This window comes from Olea europaea, unplaced genomic scaffold (genome assembly GCF_002742605.1).
Source record: "Olea europaea var. sylvestris unplaced genomic scaffold, O_europaea_v1 scaffold927, whole genome shotgun sequence".
NCBI classification, from domain to species: Eukaryota; Viridiplantae; Streptophyta; class Magnoliopsida; order Lamiales; family Oleaceae; genus Olea; species Olea europaea.
The window spans coordinates 114,643-132,683 of NW_019267756.1; the positions used below are offsets into that span (position 1 = coordinate 114,643).

The following is an 18,041-nucleotide window of genomic DNA, read 5'->3' on the forward strand; positions in this document are numbered from 1 at the left end:
CCAAATATTGAGGAAATTATCACATAATCATTCCAATTATCACTTGTTCATTGTGAAGTTACATTTTTGCTCTTGGTGTTCTTCACATCAAGGCTTCTTTAATCCTACGAACAGTTTGTCGAAATTTCTTAAAAGCATTTGAAACGGAGGCAAATAACGTTTGAAGACAGCGAAATTAATTTCGTATTCAAGCCTTCGTCGTTTAATCTATATTCTTCCTTTTGTTGTTCTTTCATTTCTCCTTCTCTCTTGCACTAATTTTCCAACAAAGTCCATAACAATCAAGATGGGAATGTGAAGCTTCAGTAATTTTGATGTCATTTGGGACGTTGAATCACTTCAAGTGTCTGCGCTTATTTCACACAACTTTTGTGCACTCTTAGGAATGTTGGTTTGTTGGGTCACACATATGATCGCAATCCTATTAGTACCAAGCTCCTCGAGGCCTATTTTCAAGTCGATCTGGTCGTCAGTTTTCGAGTCAGGTTGCTGAGTTCAAGTTTTTTGGCTATGGAATGAATTTAATGACAAATTTTTTATTATATATATTAAAATTTATTATAGGAAAATTTTTATTTTATTTTTTGATTATTTATTATTTTGGTGGGGTGGGGTGGGGTGGGGTGGGGAGAGTGAAAAAAATATTTTGTTTGTACCTTACTGCAAGATAGGAACCCCTTGGCTCAATTTGTCCATTTTCATGTCAAATAAAAAATATTCGGGTTAATTTCACAAACGATCACTGAACTTACCTAAAAATCTCAAAACGGTAACTAAAATTTAAAACTTGTAGAAACGGTTACTGAACTTACAGGTGCTTTCACTACCGGTCACTGAAGGACCAAAACACGTGAATTGGATCCTTGAGGATCTCAAGTGTAAATTTCATCTAATTTCATTTGCTCAAAATTTATCCCTGAAATTTAGAAATCTAGCCTTTTCCTTCCCACCTACACCATATGGAGCCGGCTCCAGAAATTGCCAAATTCGACCACCATACCGCCAGATAAACCACTGAATTTTTACACCACCAACACCTCCTCATTCCTTCCACAATCCTATTCCAACAAGCAACCAAAACACATCAAAAATCAAATGAAATTCAGGCTCAAAAAATCATTCCGGCCTATTCGAGAAATTGGTGAGGACCCATATGTGCATTTTGTTTGCCATGATGAGTAGAAGGTAATGGTGGTGGTGAGCGACCGTAATTGTTGACATCGGCGTCGAAAATTGGGGCAAAAAGTTTGTTGTTCACTACCGGAGAACTGGTATGAGTTAGATTCTGATTTAAATTGTTTTGTGATGGCATTAACCATGTTCCTGTTCATCTTGGGGAGTACTAACAGCCTGTGATGGAGTTTTGGCATGGATGATGATGATGGATTGGTCGGAATTGGAGGTAAAACTGTGCGTGGGGATGGTTTTTTGAACCTGAAGTTCATTTGATTTTTAATGTGTTTTGGTTGCTTATTGGTATAGGATTGCGGAGAGGGATAAGGAGGTGTTGGTAGTGTAAAAAGCTGGTAGTAAATCAGGCGGTATGGTTGTTGAATTTGGCAATTTTCGACGTCGGCGAAATATGGTGTAAGTGGGAGGAATTTCGCAATTTCTGGTTAGAGCTGTTTGGTCCTCAAGGTTTTATCTTCAAGTGTTTTGGTCCTTTAAGTTTGAATTAAAATCATAAAGGTCCTTCAGTGATCGTTAGTGAAAGCGCCCATAAGTTCAGTGACCGTTTCGATATTTTTAGGTAAGTTCAGTGATCGTTTGTGAAATTAACCCAAAAATATTCATTAAAGTTGTAACAAGTGACTTCAGACGCAATATAAGTTATTTCGATATTTTAGGAAATTAGCGATCTTGATGTGTAATTTATGAATTAAATATGTATAGTTCTTAAATGTTAATTACTTAGAGAGAAATCACATTAAGCAAAATTCTAATTATAATTATGTATGAATCAAACCGAACATTTGTCGATTACATTAATCATGAACTACGTGTTTAGTAAATTGGAGTAGGAAACATTATACAGTGTTATGGAAGAAAAAAAAATTAAATTCTTATTCATTTTATTTTCGAATACAACTCAAATGTCATTATTTACACGAGTTAATTGCTAACTTGAAAGTCTGAGTACCAAATTCAACACAACTCGAGTGCTTTTAACTTTTATTATATACAGTCCACACAAATTTACGACTTTTTAAATATAAAAAATGGACCAAAAATATTCGTTTTTTTATTATTCAACACATTCCCTGACGCTCCTAACAATTTTGGTGAGAAGTTGGTGGAGATTAGGTGGGGATCATGACATTTTTGGTAGCCTATTCTATTGCATCATTCTATTTGAATATTCAAAAGCAAATTTTTCTTCTCGTGCTGGTCTCTGAAGAGCTTAATTATTGAAGACTAATAATTTTATAATGTGAGAATTAAATGACATCGTATAACTTATTCGTCCTCCACATTATTATCTTGAAATGGATATTTTTTCAACAATATATCCTCTTAAGACTGATTAGACAATATTACTTAGATTCTTTGGTCCGATACATCTAAAGATTTGTCAATAGATGAGATCACGAAATGAATCATTAAGGTTATTGCGTGTTTGAATTTTGAAATTATCAGTATCAAAATGCATTGAAGGTAACTTTCTTTTACACATTAGATATCATATGGTAAGAAATTGTTGTTTACAATTTGCGATTAGGCATCGGCAATTAACACATTTTGTTTGGAGAATATGTTTTATTATCATTTTCCCTAAATTTACTTTTAATCACACATTTTATGGAATCCATTACTTAACCTACTTTTCAACCGAAATTCTCAAATATTAATAAAATCATTTTCACTTGAAAAAATCTCTCCAAACAAATGCTAAATCCGTATTAATAAGAGTAGGGTAAATAGTAAATATAAACAAGAAATATTCCGATTAATAATTATATCCTGAATTACATTTTTACAATACCTTGCACCCTTTAATAATTTGACTTAAGAGTGGTTATACTTATATTGTCATCACAATTTTCTTTTGTTCCTTCACTCTTTAATTATACCTAGATTGGACCCGTGCTTTTTGGGGCTTGAGATGAAGCGCATAAATTTAATAAACTTTGAAAAAAAAACGTTATTAGAGATATGGAAAGTTGAGTTTAAGAATGTGATGGAAAAAGGATTATGAATATAAATGCAATATTGAACGAAAGTCAACGACCTTTAGTGCAATTAAAAAGTGAAGACTGTATAACCATCCTTTGGCTTAGTAAATGAGAGGATGGACGCTACTAGAATAAAAAAAAGACATCTGAAAACTCAGATTTATATTGATGGTTTCTTTTGCAAACATCTCCTCCCTTTCTTAATTAGTTACTTGTAAGCCAAAAGAAAACCAATCCATCCAAATCTCCAGCAGATTACATTGACGTGGGTAGATCTCTTTTATTTGGAAAGTTAGTTAATATCCCAATTATGCAAAAGATTGATAATTAATCTTTGATTTCATGTTGAGTACTTAATCAGTCACTGTCCTTAGTTGGTAGTTGGGCGGGTGACTGGTAGGTGTGATACGGTTAATTCTGCCGTTGCCAATAATCAGGCATTAGATGGTATTGTAATCGAAGTCGAAAACCAACCCAAGAAGTAGGGTCGACTAGGTATGAGCCAACGCTTCTTGACGACAAGATAATAAATAATTCATATAATTAATCGAGGTTGTCTCGATCGAAAATTTGTGTTGTTTATTAAAAAACCCTATTTTTTATTATTGTTATCATCATTTGTACCCGAATAAATGCCACGTTTTAGAGTTTAAAGATGAATCTTTATTCACGATACATATGACATTCTATTTATATTTATAATTCAATGATGATAATTTCTTTTATAATTTATTTATTTATTATTATTATTATTTTTTTTTTTGAAAGGGATAAATTAAGTTATAATTTGTTTCAACGCGATGCAAAAAATAGCTCCTCGAGAGTTTGCACAGGATACTCGCAAATAATTATAAAATTTAGAATCTCTAATCAATTATAAGGTTAATGGTATTATTTATAAGTTATAAATAAAGGATTTTTGCAGTTTAGATATACATATTCCATATGTTGGGTCTCAACTTCTCATATGTGGCATATATAAATGTTGGCATATAAGTGTTGTACACAAAATCCATATTTTTAATTAAATTTGTTAAACTTTACTATAATCTTTAAGTGGCACGTGCACTTAATACATGGATAATATGATAATCTTATAGAATTCAGAAAAATCTGATCACACTTTCAAGAACCGAAAGTAGGAAAATGCTTGAACATTGGAGATCATCTTCAACATATGACAATTATTGATTTACAAAAGCACCACAAACTAATTTTTATTATTGAAAAGCTAATTATAAGTGTTTTTTCTCTCAATAGAACATTATGACTTTCACGCTCATTATTAAACTCGTTGAAGATATGTAATAGGTATACTTAGGTGGGGCTAAATTGTTTACCAACATTCATACAACTTAATATCAACACGAAGCCTAAAATACACATCCCCTTCGAAAGCATCGGTCATCAAAGTGGCAATCCCTCTAGCCATGAAGAAGTCGCCGGTTCCACCAATGACGGATATGTCCCTGGTCTTGTTCAACAATGGATCAGCCCCAATAAAGTTCAAGGTTCCTACAAGCTTAGTAGAATTGAACAAAAATGAGAACCCCAGCCATGCATTGTACATACTCTTTTGATCGTAGAGGTACATCCCTTGTGCTCGACCCACCGGGGGCGAATACAGATTGTTGTCTAAGGTAATGGGATCATCAAAGACAACTACGTCACCAAAATTGTTTGGTTGTGCGACGGCAGTCTTGTTGCCCCATTCCGGGGACCCAACTATGGCCGAAGTTGCATTGTTGTAATTATCACCATTGTAAAGTATGTCGTGAAAATAGAACACGAGTTCTTTGCAAGGTCGATAATGGCGGCGCTTTTTGAAGTAGGTGGCGGAGGAGGTGGAGGAGAGGAAGCAAAGGAAAAGAGCTATTATTTGTGTTTTAGAAGCCATTATTGGTACAATGAAAGTGGAGAGGAGACTAGTAGTAATTTAAAATGCTACTATATCAAAACAGTCTTCAAGTGACGAGGCTTAAGTGTTTACTCTACTCTCATTATATAGGGTCAGAACTTGGGGTGTGGTGGGGATGGGGTGGCTGGAGTTGGTGACTGATTGTAACTTTATGTGAATTGATAGGATTAAAACATAGCCTGTCCATTATTTGGGGAAAAAAAATGTTTTTAATAGTGAATTTTTGAAGAATATATGATTAAAAATTAGAAAAAAAAATTAGATTTACGTATAGAATATTTTATTATATGAATGTGTTGTTGAAAATAAGTATATTTAAAAAAAAAAGAATTTTGAATTAAAGGCCATAAAAGAAGGGGCTTAATTATATAAAGTTGACGAAGTAATTTTGTATTTGTCTCATAATTTAAGACCCTAATCTCATCTTTAACCCTCTTCCTTATATTGAATCACACACATGTGCATAAACTATGTAAACGACCAAATAATTGTTGGTTATTTCCTCTTACGAGGAGGAAAGACCATGTTTGAAGTTTTATATTATAGCCCAAAGTTCGTTAAGATGCTAACCCTAATGATGAATATAAATACAAAGAGATTGGAGAAAATAAGAGTCCAACCCGTTTTTGAAAAAAGAGAAAAATATTTTTTCCCTACGCCCAGATTTCATCGAAGATCCGATCTCAAGTCATTCATGATCTGATCGAGCTGAAATTTGGAGGGGAGGTTCACATGACATAGAGTTACAATCTGAACGGTGGAGATCAGATTTTGAGTTCGGGAACATTGGTTAATATGCATGAACAATAACCAGATTTTTTGGGTATATTTTTCTATTTTCATATTATTTTGTCGAGATTGTTGTTATCTTGAAGAAAAACACGTTGTAGCCTCTAATTATGACTAGAGAAGACTTAGTGTACCTATTATTTAATTGATAGTGGAGGTTTCAACTGGACTGAATCTCGTGATATTTATAATTTATTCCTGACATGGGAAAAGTTTTTAATGTAAAATAATTGTATGTACTCTTGTAGTTTGGTGTGATTGATTTTCTTTAGAATATTTTCAGCATACACAATTGTAAAAGAATGGCGTTTTGCTTTGTGAGAAATTATTTTGCTATTTGTCTTTTGTATGTATCTCTCTCGACGATAATACATGTAGAGAAGATGATCATTAGGTTCAAACCAGTTGTATTTGGCTATAAATGCCAAATAAAAACACTCATAAGTAAATAAGTTTAACAATTAGCTTTTATCAAGCAAATTCGCAGCATATAAGTTGCCCAAATTAAAATTATTTGTTGCATCACCACTAAAATAAGTAACTTATTATTAAGAAAAAATTAAGTTATTTATAAATACATGTCAAAATAAAATCTACTTAAAATTACACTTTCATTACTTTTAAACTTAGCCAAACACTTTGACGAAGACGGAGGTAGGTGCAGTCACTGTTGAAGTCAACCATGGAGTTTCCTTATTCAAACTGAATCATGGAATAAGTGCATACAAATGCCGCTGGTTTCTTTACTACCACACACATATTGATATATGGAAACAATTCCATTAATTCTTTATACCTAACACAAAATTAGATGAATAACTAATTTAAGAGAATATTAGTTCCTATTAGAAATTTTTAAAATAAAATCCATTAAAGAGAAACTATTTGGCCAATTCCGAGTAGAAAGATTGCTGTATTATTCACTATAGTTTTCATCCTTGATTATTGGTTGCTCTCTCGTCTACTAGTCTTTTTGTATTTTTATTTTCTCTTTATGTCATTTTTGGTCAGTATGCTCAAATTCATTAAAGAGTCAATTTGGAAAAATAAAGATAAGATGAAAGTCAGGTATTCAAGAGTCAGATAAATTTTGAGGACGAAATTATTTTGAGGGTAAGATTGTAGAGTCTTGAACTTTTATAAATTTTGTCGCATATTGACGGATAGAATTGTCATGTCTAGTCATTATGCAAGCCATTTTGCTTGGCTTAATAGTTAAATGGACCTATGAGTATTCTTGATAGTTGATGGACTAAAATATAAGTTCGAATAGTATGGGCCATGAGTAATAAGTAGAAGACTTGGATAAAATAACAGTAATTAGTCTCTTGATTAGAGTACAATTTTCGGCGAACACTGTTTGTGCATGCTTGGGACTCTATTTGGTTTTTTAAGACCCTTGCTGGTTTAGTTAAAAATCATTTACTTAATAGATTTTGATAAAAATTGCGTGTCTCATAAAATGTATGGTTAAAAACGAATTTTAGAAAATAGGGATCAAACATGGTAAAAATAAAGAATAATGCTCCTTCTACACTACATGTTGTACATGTAGTTTGACATTACTTATAAATTCAAAAATGAATGGATGGGAAAGTGTTTTTCATTTTAAAATTGGCCATTTGTGTTGCATCAAGTGGCACAGTGTCAAACTTAGCCCTTATTTGAGTCATATTATTTTCCTTAGAATGAATTTTTGAATAGTGATTGATGGAAAATGTGTGGTTAAAAAATAAATAAAAATTTTGAATTTTCGTGTAATATTGAAGAATGTGAAGTTGAAATGATGTCAAATTACTGTTTAATAATTTTATTTATTTATTTATTTTTAATGTAGCTCAAACATGCCCTTAATGTCAAAAAAGTATACATGTAGTAAGATTGAAAATATATATATATATATATATATATATATATATTTCTTTCTATTTGGCATTTGTTTGATAAAACTTTGATTTTAACAATATTTCATGGATTCACAACTTTTATCAATTTTTCAACAACAATCACCAAAATATACTAAAACTTTTATCAAAAGTTTTGTCAAACAACACCTTGATTGCGACCATTTCTGCAAACATAGATATACTTATATCATGTGATAAAATAGACATTTAAAACATTCCATTATTAATGCAGATGACTAGATTCACATGCCAAAATGCCACATAAAATAGAACCATACCTAACTTGTACCCTAAGTCTTATAGCATTCATACAACTTGATATCCATCTGGAGCCTAAAATAGTAATCACCCTGCGCATCTTCTGTTCTAAATGTTGCAATCCCTCTTGCCATGAAGAAATCACCAGTCCCTCCAACAACTGAGAGGTCGCGTGTTTTCTCTGGCAGCGGATCAGCACCCATGATGTTTAAGGTCCCTTTATACTCAGTAGAGTTGAATATCAATGTGTAGGCAAACCAAGCATTGAAAGTGTCCTTCTTGTCATAGAAATAGAAGCCTTGAGCTCGTGCCGCTGGAGGTGAATTAAGATTACCGTCTTTCGTCATGGGATCATCAAAAACAACCATCATGCCAAAATGGAAACCAAATTGAGTGTCATTTGTAATTTTTACAGAAGTTGCATTAGCAAGATCTGTGCCATTGAATAGGATGTCATGGTAATAGAGCACGATTCGCTTGCATGGTTCGTCTGGTTTTAGTGTCTTGGAATGGATAGAAACACAACAGATAAGGAGGACAAAGAAAAGAATGCAACAAGATTTCTTCACAAACTGAATCATGGCTATGTAGTCGTAAAGGACCAGTTACATGAAGGACTATATATATAACATAAAGGACTAGTTACGTGCTAAACCTTATCATCATGGCATATTCTAGATGGTGGATTTGATAATATTAGACAGTAAAAAAAAAAAAAAAAGTTAATTTATGGTCCTACTTGCACTTGTACACTATCCAAGTCCACAAGTTGAATCAGCCAAGTCATACTTTTTAGGTGATCATGTCCTATATGATGTTCTTAACACCACAAATTAAAGATTGATGAAAAATAGTGAGAGAGACTTAGACTAGCAATAAACAAACAAGGGCGTCTTTGTCCTTCTTGCTATTCATATTCAAGATATTATGAATTAAAAACTATGATTGAAATCAGTGTTGAAACTTGCTAATTAATTAATTTTATAGCTTAAACTGTTAAGGACACGATAAATTTAATTATTCAAATATTATCTTGAGCACATCATCTCGTATGCAAACCACGTTCATTTTCTCCTAAACATGTAACAATTTTTCATAAACGCATGGGGGAGAGATCTGAACTCAGGTTTGACATCATATCATGTTAAACTCAGTTTAAAAGAGATAAATGACACATTTATTTATTAAGACATTGTCTTCAACAAAACTGAAGAATATAATCTGTACTGTGATTGGATTAGTATAGCTTAATCTTGTGTGACGTTTGATGTACAAATCCCAAAGATTCTTATGCAATATCACAAAGCTAAAAACCCGGTTGATTTCACTAGGTTCTAGATGGAAAAGATCGTGATAAAAATCAATTAATTTTTCAAGCAAGTAATAAAAGAATGCCATATTAGACGGCAAATGGACTGCAAAGTCTCAATCGCGGGGACATTACAAAAGAAATGAACAACGAGCACTGACAAAAATTAAATCTCTAACGGTGAAATGATCAAACCTCGTGGATAGACCTATATCACACCAAAACAAACAAGTTTAAAGTCCGTTTGATTTTAAGAATTGGGTGGAAAGAAAACGAAGAATTGAATTGCCTAGAAATTGTTTTCTTGAAAATTGTCAATTTAATGTATTTGATTGGTATAATTTTTCACTTGAAAAATATTGAAATTTTTTATTTTTTGGTATTCGTTTGACTTTGTTTTTCATGGAAATTGTTAATTAAAGGAATATTTATTTATTTATTTTTTTTATTTTTACAATTATGAATAGAATTTGTTCCCATTGCTGAAAATAAAATTAAAATGAAAAAGAAAAAAAAGTTGGAAAACCCAAATCTCACCAAAACCATGGGAATTGGTTTTCCTTAAAAAGGTAGAAAATGGGTCACGTGGGGGGTAGGCTTCAAAAGGAATTCCATGGAAAATTTTGATGATCAAACACCACATTTTGGGTGGAAGAAAATGTAGTTATCAAACAGGTCCTTAGTTTAAAATATCAAGTTAAAACGTAAATATTATTATCATTACAAATATTATAAATAAAAATTCACAATTATAATCATTACAATGCAACAAAATGATAACAATTTAGTGTTAACCTCTTAATCGATGCTAATTGGCACAATATTTTCAGTTGTAACACTTGATTCATCCTATGTGTAAAGATAAGAATATAGTAAATATTCTCATTGGTTATAATTAAACGATAATAAAATAACTAATACAAGGATATGGGTAGAAGTGTCAAATACAATAATATCTTACACGTCTTTCTCTAAATCATCTAATACTTCTACTTCATCCAAATATTGACAAATCACTCTAGGTTCCTTATTAATATGGAACAAATTCTTATTGCGAATCACCTCCCCAATCATCTTTGCACTTAATAAACTCTTAAAAGAATCGAATATCCGACCACTAGTAGAGGATGTTGACTTAGAAGCAACCGTGGATATTTGAATTCTCAAGACATCTTTGACAATTTGGGAGACAGTGTTTTCTTTATTTGCATTCAATTTCCACCAAAATAACATGTCGAAATGCTCAATAATCAAATTTTCACAACAATAATTTTAAGTAATCCACTAAATCATTTTGATTGGAATGTGTTTAATTTTAATTGGGTTAGATAATTTAAATTATTTTATTTTGTAAACAGTTTGACAATTTGAAAAAATTGAAACCTAAATCAAAACACTTCAAAGCGATTTGGTTTAGTTCAATAGCAAAATATTGAGGGATCCATGTAGATTCAAACCAACAATTGCGAAAAAGCAGTTTCGACTCTGTTTAATGATTTCATTGTTTAGCCTTATATGTTAGTAATGAATTACACATCGAGACCTTGAAAAGATACCTAATTTGTATATATGACCTAAAGGCGAGCTTCTAATGAGATTAGAAAATGAGACCCAAATCTTGAATTCTAACATGTTGAAATAATTTCAAATATGGGCTTCACATTTGATTGTAAATTTTACGGGTTAGGTTTATGGTTCATAATGATATTTGTGATTGGGCCAAATTTATTAAGTGATCAATTGGGTCTTTTACACCTTACTTGTTGTATTTAATATAATGTGGTAATTTTAAGTATGTGAGCCGAAAATATATGTAAACCCTAATTAGAGTTTAAGTCGTAATGAGACGGCTTGATAATTTCATATATAAATGTTAGATCCCATCTCCTCTCCGTATTAATTTTATTAGTTTGTCCTATTGACGTCCAATATTTTGTGAGGAGTAAGAAGGGGAAGATCTAGCTACTATTATTTATAACAACAATGGTTTCCGCAAGTATGAATTTGATTTATCAATATATTATTTTGTGATTCTTGATTCTTAGTATGATCACAATTAAACTCAACGTAACAAACTTGGAAATTTCCTAACACAAGTGTAATCATGTAGCCGCTTTTGAGGACACCGTACGAGCTATGTGTTCACCTATGATTATTGCATGTTAGTATGTTGAAAAGTACGAAATGCAACCTTTGTTTCGTACCCAATTTTCATATTTTTTACTAATGCATCAAAATTCTTACAAAAGTAGGACCTGAGAAGCTACATAATTTGCCTAGATTTAAGTATTCTATGTTGTCCTGTAAGGTTGGTTGGACCCTAGCGGCCTTGGCAATGTGAAGAAATTGCTTCTCTTGCAAGTTTAAGTCCATTTTTTAAGTTAAATGATAAGCAACTTTTGATAGGTTTGGACAAGAGTACCCTCAAAAATTTAAGCAACACCTCACTTTTCTATCTCCACTCTCACTCTCCACTTATTGTCGGAAATTTTAAGTAAAATCTTTGGAGGAAGATCAAGAAAATTTTGGGTTATTCAAGAAAAACCAGAGATCATCAATAATTGTAAATGAACGTGCATAATTTTTCATAGGTTCTATAAACTGAGGTCGATGAATATTTAAGAGTTGCTCGGAATGCTGCCAAGATATTAATATCTTTGTTTCCTTGTGCGAAACAGCATAAGATAGTAAACAAAGGTGGTAGTGAGCCAATACCGCAAGTAACAGCAAAAAAATATTCCGAGAAAGAAAAAAACAAGATACCTTATTATTAATTGCTTGCATGAACTTATTAGAAATCAGTTTCTGAAAACAATGAACCAAAATTCTGTATTAAAGAATAAACTTCTTGGAAAACAACTGTAAAAACGTTTCAGTCAATGATCCTAAGTCCCTATAGGCGACTCATCTAGCGTCTCTAAAGTCAAATTCTGAGATAACTTTTCCTGATATTGTTGGACCACCAGGACTGATGATGTGGTAGAGAACTCTGGTGATATTAACAAACTCCCAACAGGACCTAGCTCTGGGCATTCGCTCCTTCCATTTAGTGCCAGAGCAACTTCACCATCAGGCATGCGACCTACCAAAAATAAATTGCAACAAGCGTAACTATGAATCATATCAATAGATTCTGAACCATTTTTTACAGTTTTCTCTTCATATGTGATAGAGCTGTCTTCTAATATTTTCTCCTTGAAATTAGCAAGAAACTCCTCATCTTTTGAGACCGCTTTGTCTGCATGGCTATCTGCATCTATGCTAACAATTTCCCCCAAATGCTCAGGTTCTACAGAAAAGCGAATGATTGCCATCTTGATTCTAGGGTCCTCAGACATGCGAATTCCGTAGGCAAGGGCTTCACGGTCATCGCAGCCACCAAAGAAGAGAACAGTAATTGAGTAGCAAACATTACTAGCCGATATGTGGGTGCTTCCTCCAAGTCCATGATCAACCAATATCCCTACTGAACACAAAGCATGCTGCAGGACCCTACGGTTAACCCAACGAAAATCTGCTCGAGTAGTCTCCAGGGAGCCATCCAACCTCTGATGCTTGTAAAATGGTAAAATGATGATTGCTGCACTCTTCCTCTCAGTAGTTGTGCAAATATCATCATGCATGTCAGACAGTGATGAGATTGAAGTCATTGGTCGCACAGAGACTTTGCTCAACCGCTGAAACGCCTCAAAAGCAACCATGACATGGTTGGCATTTGACCTCTGGCCTTTATTCTAGAAGGGAAGACCATTTTTTCTGGCTTTATGCACCATCAATATTGCTGATGACCTCTCAGAGAGCTCCATGAGATGCATTGCATAAACAAACAGGCCTCCATGTTTCTCAGTTCCACGTGAGGATTCCATGAGGTTAATGATAGATGGGATGTTCCTAGAACTATGAAAACAGACCAATATCCGAAGTTGAGTGTTCAGGCTTTTCCTTTCTATTGTTCTATGCTTATAATTTTTTTTGTTTACCCTTTTTGCCGGTTTATAAACACCCATTACCACCGGAGTTGTGATGGAAGTAGTGAAGAAAGCCATTAAAACCATGATAGCAAATGTCTGATCATTCAAAACCTGCATTTTAATAAATATTGCACACTCCATGAGATCTTCAGTAACCACAACTCAGAAGTAAGTTCGCAATGCTATCAAGAAAAAAGTTACCTTTCTATCTTTGCCAATGTTGAGAACAATGAGCTTTACTAAGCCTTTACTGTTCATAAGAAAGCCAAGAGCAAGAGCTTCACTAATAGGTATTTTGCAGATAAGGGAAACTACAACAGTTCCAACAATCTTCCCAAAGCAAACCGTGAATATGACCAATGCCAGGAGACCCCATGACTGAATCCCTTGGATTGTTGCCACATTAGTTTTCAATCCGCTTGAAACAAAGTACAGCGGGAGGAAAAGGCCAGATACGAAATCCTCAACCTTTTCAACTATTGCACCAGCATATGGCCCTTCCTTTGGGAAAAGTATACCAACCACAAAAGCTCCAAACAAAGCATGAATCCCAATAGTATCAGTAACAAAACCTGCTGCAAGCACAGAAGCTAAAGCAAGACATATATACATCTCATCAACAGGCTCCCCTTCATGGCAGCGCCAGCCCATCCAATTAAATATTTTTGTGATGATGAGGTATGCACAAATGACAAAACCACTACCACTGAGGAAAACCCATAATGGGACAACTGGCGAAAGATTATTGCCAGATAATGCAATGGCAAGAGCAAGCAGGATCCATGCGGCAACATCATTTACTGCCGCTGCAGACATGGCCATTCTTCCAACATCAGTTGTTAAAAGCTTCAGCTCAGCCAAGATTCGAGCCAAAACAGGGAATGCAGTTATTGAAAGGGCTACACCCATAAAAACGAGAAATGAGGTTGCGTTTACACCTTTCGCAATTGTTGCTCGAAGGATAAATGATGAACCAATTCCTAATGTAAATGGGAGGCTGATCCCTGCAATTGCAATGCTGAGAGCTTTTTTTCCTGTTCGCGATAGGGATTTAGTATCCAGTTCTAAACCAGCGAGAAAAAGAAAGAACATGAGTCCAATATTTGCTAGAGTATCTAACACAGTAATGCTTTTTGGTGGGAATATTGCAGCCAAATAGCTTTTGTTTCTTCCAAGAGCAGATGGTCCGAGTAATATTCCTCCCTGAACAGTAAGATCACTCTTAGTTGCCAGCAACACCAGCTTAACTGTTTTTTGGTGACATACTAATGCAAATGGGAAGGGAAAGGAAAATTTATGAATTTCATGAATAATGTGCACCAGACAAATTTACATACAAGAAAATGATCCTGTGCAACCAAGCACGTTTGATGTGACTTTTAAGTCAAAACTACATGACTTCTTGGTGTGAGCTTCATTAGTATATGCCTCAACATATGAAAAGTCATAAGACATTGTGCCTTCACGTGACCATTCAAATATATAAGCCTATTTAGTTACTATACTAATTTATGTACTGTTCATGGATAAGACAAAAGTTCTTCTCGCAAGCACAGTTCTTAATTTATCATGGTAACTTATTACCAATAGGTGCAAGCCAAAGTTAAAGAGACTAGATATTACAAAATTATGATCTCAAGTCTTTCTAGTGAAACAACAAACACTGTTTATTACCGAATCCACATTAGATTCATTACCGTTGTACTTGTTCTTCTCATATCCCTCACAAGATGAGTTTTTCTAGGCATGTATGCATTTAAATTCAGCAGAAGCCAAAAGCAAAAAAGAACTTACAATAATCTCAGCAATAACTCGAGGCTGTCTAAGCGGCCTCAGCAGAAAAGCAAGACCTCTGGTGACCACAACAACTAAGCATATCTGCAAGATTGCAAGCGGAAGCGCAAAATCCAGTGGATTATCCCCCTGGAATACACCATTAGATGTGGCCTTCATTGGAGAAGGGCAGGTATGCCCTGCTGTACCATTTAATGCCATTGCAGCAAGAATCCCGTATTAAGAAGAAGATCAATTTCTCACTCCAATCCTGTGCAACATGAATCATTCAGGTTGACACCTTTATGTGTCTGGATATTAATTCCACTTAAAAAGGCCCCCATTTACATAGAGATCACATAGTATACCATACAAGTACAAATATTCTATTTTCCCTAAACATTAGTTAATCTACTTCAGGAAAGAAATAAATTAATTAATAAACAGCTTGTGTAACAATTGGGACCAAATGCAAAAATCTAGTCCCCTCAAATAATACTCCAATATTTATGACACTTGATGAAATGAAAATGAAGTTGAAACTTTTGGTGTTAATTTTGATTGATCAATCTATTTACCAACTTATTGCTGGGATACGGACGTAAGGTTTCTTTAACTCTTTCAAAACAAATTTAACCATCTCAATCGCCTTCCCCCATAATTTCTCCTTAATTGCTCTCACCTCTACTGGAATGTATATCCATTACTTGTTTTATCCGTTATAGAATAGCTTCGCATCATATCGAGATCCACATTTTTCTCAAGTTCGGTTTCTGGATATTTTGTACTTGAATAGCCAAAATACTCAATTCCTAAAAGTTAATTTATTCTATATAACTTTTCTTCTAACTGAGTAGGTATCTACAAGGATTCTTCATTCCAAATGGTTGCCAAATTACATCCTAACAATAGCATCTCAGAAGCTTGATCCTCTAAGCGTCTACAAATCTACATAAGCAGAGTTGGTAATGTTTAGTATTAATTAAATGTAAAATCAAGTCGAAAAAACATTAAGTACATAAAAATGGTAGGACGCCAAAATTTTTATGTGGGGTGGAGGAGTTGTGACTACAAGAAGTAATTGGAATTATCATCTTCCGCATCATCTTGATAGTTTCTCAGTTGTTTTGCTCGATTATCAATAAAACCCAAATTAAGCACGATTCATTTAAAAACAAAATTCCACTAAAGTTGTAGTGCATGTTGACTAAGAAACTCATCGCCGATTGACTAATCACAGGTCCTTAAGATCAAATTCTTTCTGCAACGGTTCAAAGATTCAAAAATGGGCAACCCCCAAAAGCTACTTTAATCCCTCATAAAACAAATTCATAATGTAACCATCAATAACTTAACCCGCAATACAAACGCACGCACGCACGCACGCACACACACACACACACACACACACACACACACATATATATATAGAGAGAGAGAGAGAGAGAGAGAGAGACACACACATAAGTGGATAGAGCGTAAAGAGAGAAGAATTACCGGAAGAAATCGTTGGACTGTAGCTGGAGGGATAGAGCGTAAAGAGAGAAGAATTACCGGAAGAAATCGTTGGACTGTAGCTGGAGTTAAAGATGAAGATCAGCGACAGTAAGGAGATTTAGTTCAAATCTATCTCACCGCCTTGGCTGAGGTTTTCGGTTTCTCAAGGATGCTTGCAAACTGCAAAGATGGCAAAATAAGCCTATCTTAAATGGTGCAACGGTCTCTTGAATTGAAATTGTGATGAATTTAAAAAAATAAATAAATTAAATTTAGATATCTTTAATTGAGATTTTAATAAATTCATTAAAATTTAGATGTTTTCAATTGAGATTTTAATGAAATTCAATGAAATCCTATAAAATTTAGGTATCATCAATAACCGGTGAATTTATAAAAGTTTCATTAATAGAATAATTTTTATAGATTTGGGTGAATTTGAAGCTTAAAAATTGATATAGTCAAATCTTTTAAAATTTCACCATATTTGATGGGATTCTTATGGAATTTGTTGAATTTTATTCAAATCCACAAAATTCATTAGGATTTGTAATCTTTTAAAATTCATCAAAATCTTAATTGAGGACATCTCCATAAAATTTATAAAATAAAAGTAATTAAACAATAAGAGAAGAAAATATAAGTATCAAAATTTAGTTGTGTATTTTATCGAAAATCAAAGCTAGTAATTATAAGATTCAAAATGAGAATTACAATCATAGTAGAATCAATTCTTCTAGTATAGATAGGACTTATCTATCTATTATAGTAAGACTAAATAAGCATCAATAATTATCACATGTTTAGCAACCCTCCCCTTTTAATGATTATTTGTATAATGAGTCAATGACTGTCTCATTTAAAAATCTAGTTTGGCAAAAATTCAGTGGAATAAAAATACCAAACAAAAAAAGTACAAATAATTATAACAAAATTAGAGTAATAAAATACTGCATCGTTAAAACCTTGCTAAGAAAATCCAATGAGATAAAACTTGAGCTAAGAAAAAATAGTACAGATGCTCCTCTTGATTTTAATAAATGAAAATTCTTGTTTCAAGTCATCTATGTCTTGTATGCTAATGTCTTCAATATACAATTCTGATAAAACATGTTTAGTGTTGTTTTGTTATAGCCTCCTAGCAATATCATCTTCTCGTGATATATTTATCAACATTTAATGACTGTAGAAATATGATGATTCGAAAAACAGCTCTCATTATTCTTTTTAGTAGTCTTATACATCTAAAATTATTATTTTGAATGTAAATATCTTGTATGTTATGGATATTCAATATATAAAAGAATATGTCTTGTTAAAACTTATTAAGAAACAATTTATGGGAAAATTCTAATAAAGAAACAATAGTACATTATTCTTTTGAGTACACTATATAAGTTATCCCATTAAAAAAATCTTGTCAGGAAAATTTGATAGGACAAAATC

At 33.2% G+C, this 18,041-nt stretch overlaps 3 protein-coding genes across 3 annotated transcripts; all 3 read right to left on the reverse strand.

Annotated features, from left to right (window-relative positions):
* Positions 1-4,267: 4,267 nt before the first annotated feature.
* LOC111392405 (disease resistance response protein 206-like) lies at positions 4,268-5,140 on the reverse strand. Its single transcript, XM_023017745.1, has one exon. The coding sequence runs from the start codon at positions 5,068-5,070 to the stop codon at positions 4,510-4,512; it is 561 nt and encodes a 186-aa protein (XP_022873513.1). The 5' UTR covers positions 5,071-5,140; the 3' UTR covers positions 4,268-4,509.
* Positions 5,141-7,979: 2,839 nt separating this feature from the next.
* LOC111392399 (dirigent protein 5-like) lies at positions 7,980-8,626 on the reverse strand. The gene has a single exon (XM_023017740.1). The coding sequence runs from the start codon at positions 8,624-8,626 to the stop codon at positions 8,078-8,080; it is 549 nt and encodes a 182-aa protein (XP_022873508.1). The 3' UTR covers positions 7,980-8,077.
* Positions 8,627-12,141: 3,515 nt separating this feature from the next.
* LOC111392390 (cation/H(+) antiporter 18-like) lies at positions 12,142-15,479 on the reverse strand. The gene is given in 3 exon segments (XM_023017726.1): positions 12,142-13,436; positions 13,527-14,528; positions 15,120-15,479. Coding segments are annotated over 3 exon segments (2,400 nt in total). The 5' UTR covers positions 15,321-15,479; the 3' UTR covers positions 12,142-12,239.
* Between the last annotated feature and the right edge of the window lie 2,562 nt (positions 15,480-18,041).

Excerpts from the sequence above, each read along its gene's own strand:
- LOC111392399 (XM_023017740.1), bottom strand. The coding sequence starts at position 8,626 with ATGATTCAGTTTGTGAAGAAATCTTGTTGCATTCTTTTCTTTGTCCTC.
- LOC111392405 (XM_023017745.1), bottom strand. The coding sequence starts at position 5,070 with ATGGCTTCTAAAACACAAATAATAGCTCTTTTCCTTTGCTTCCTCTCC.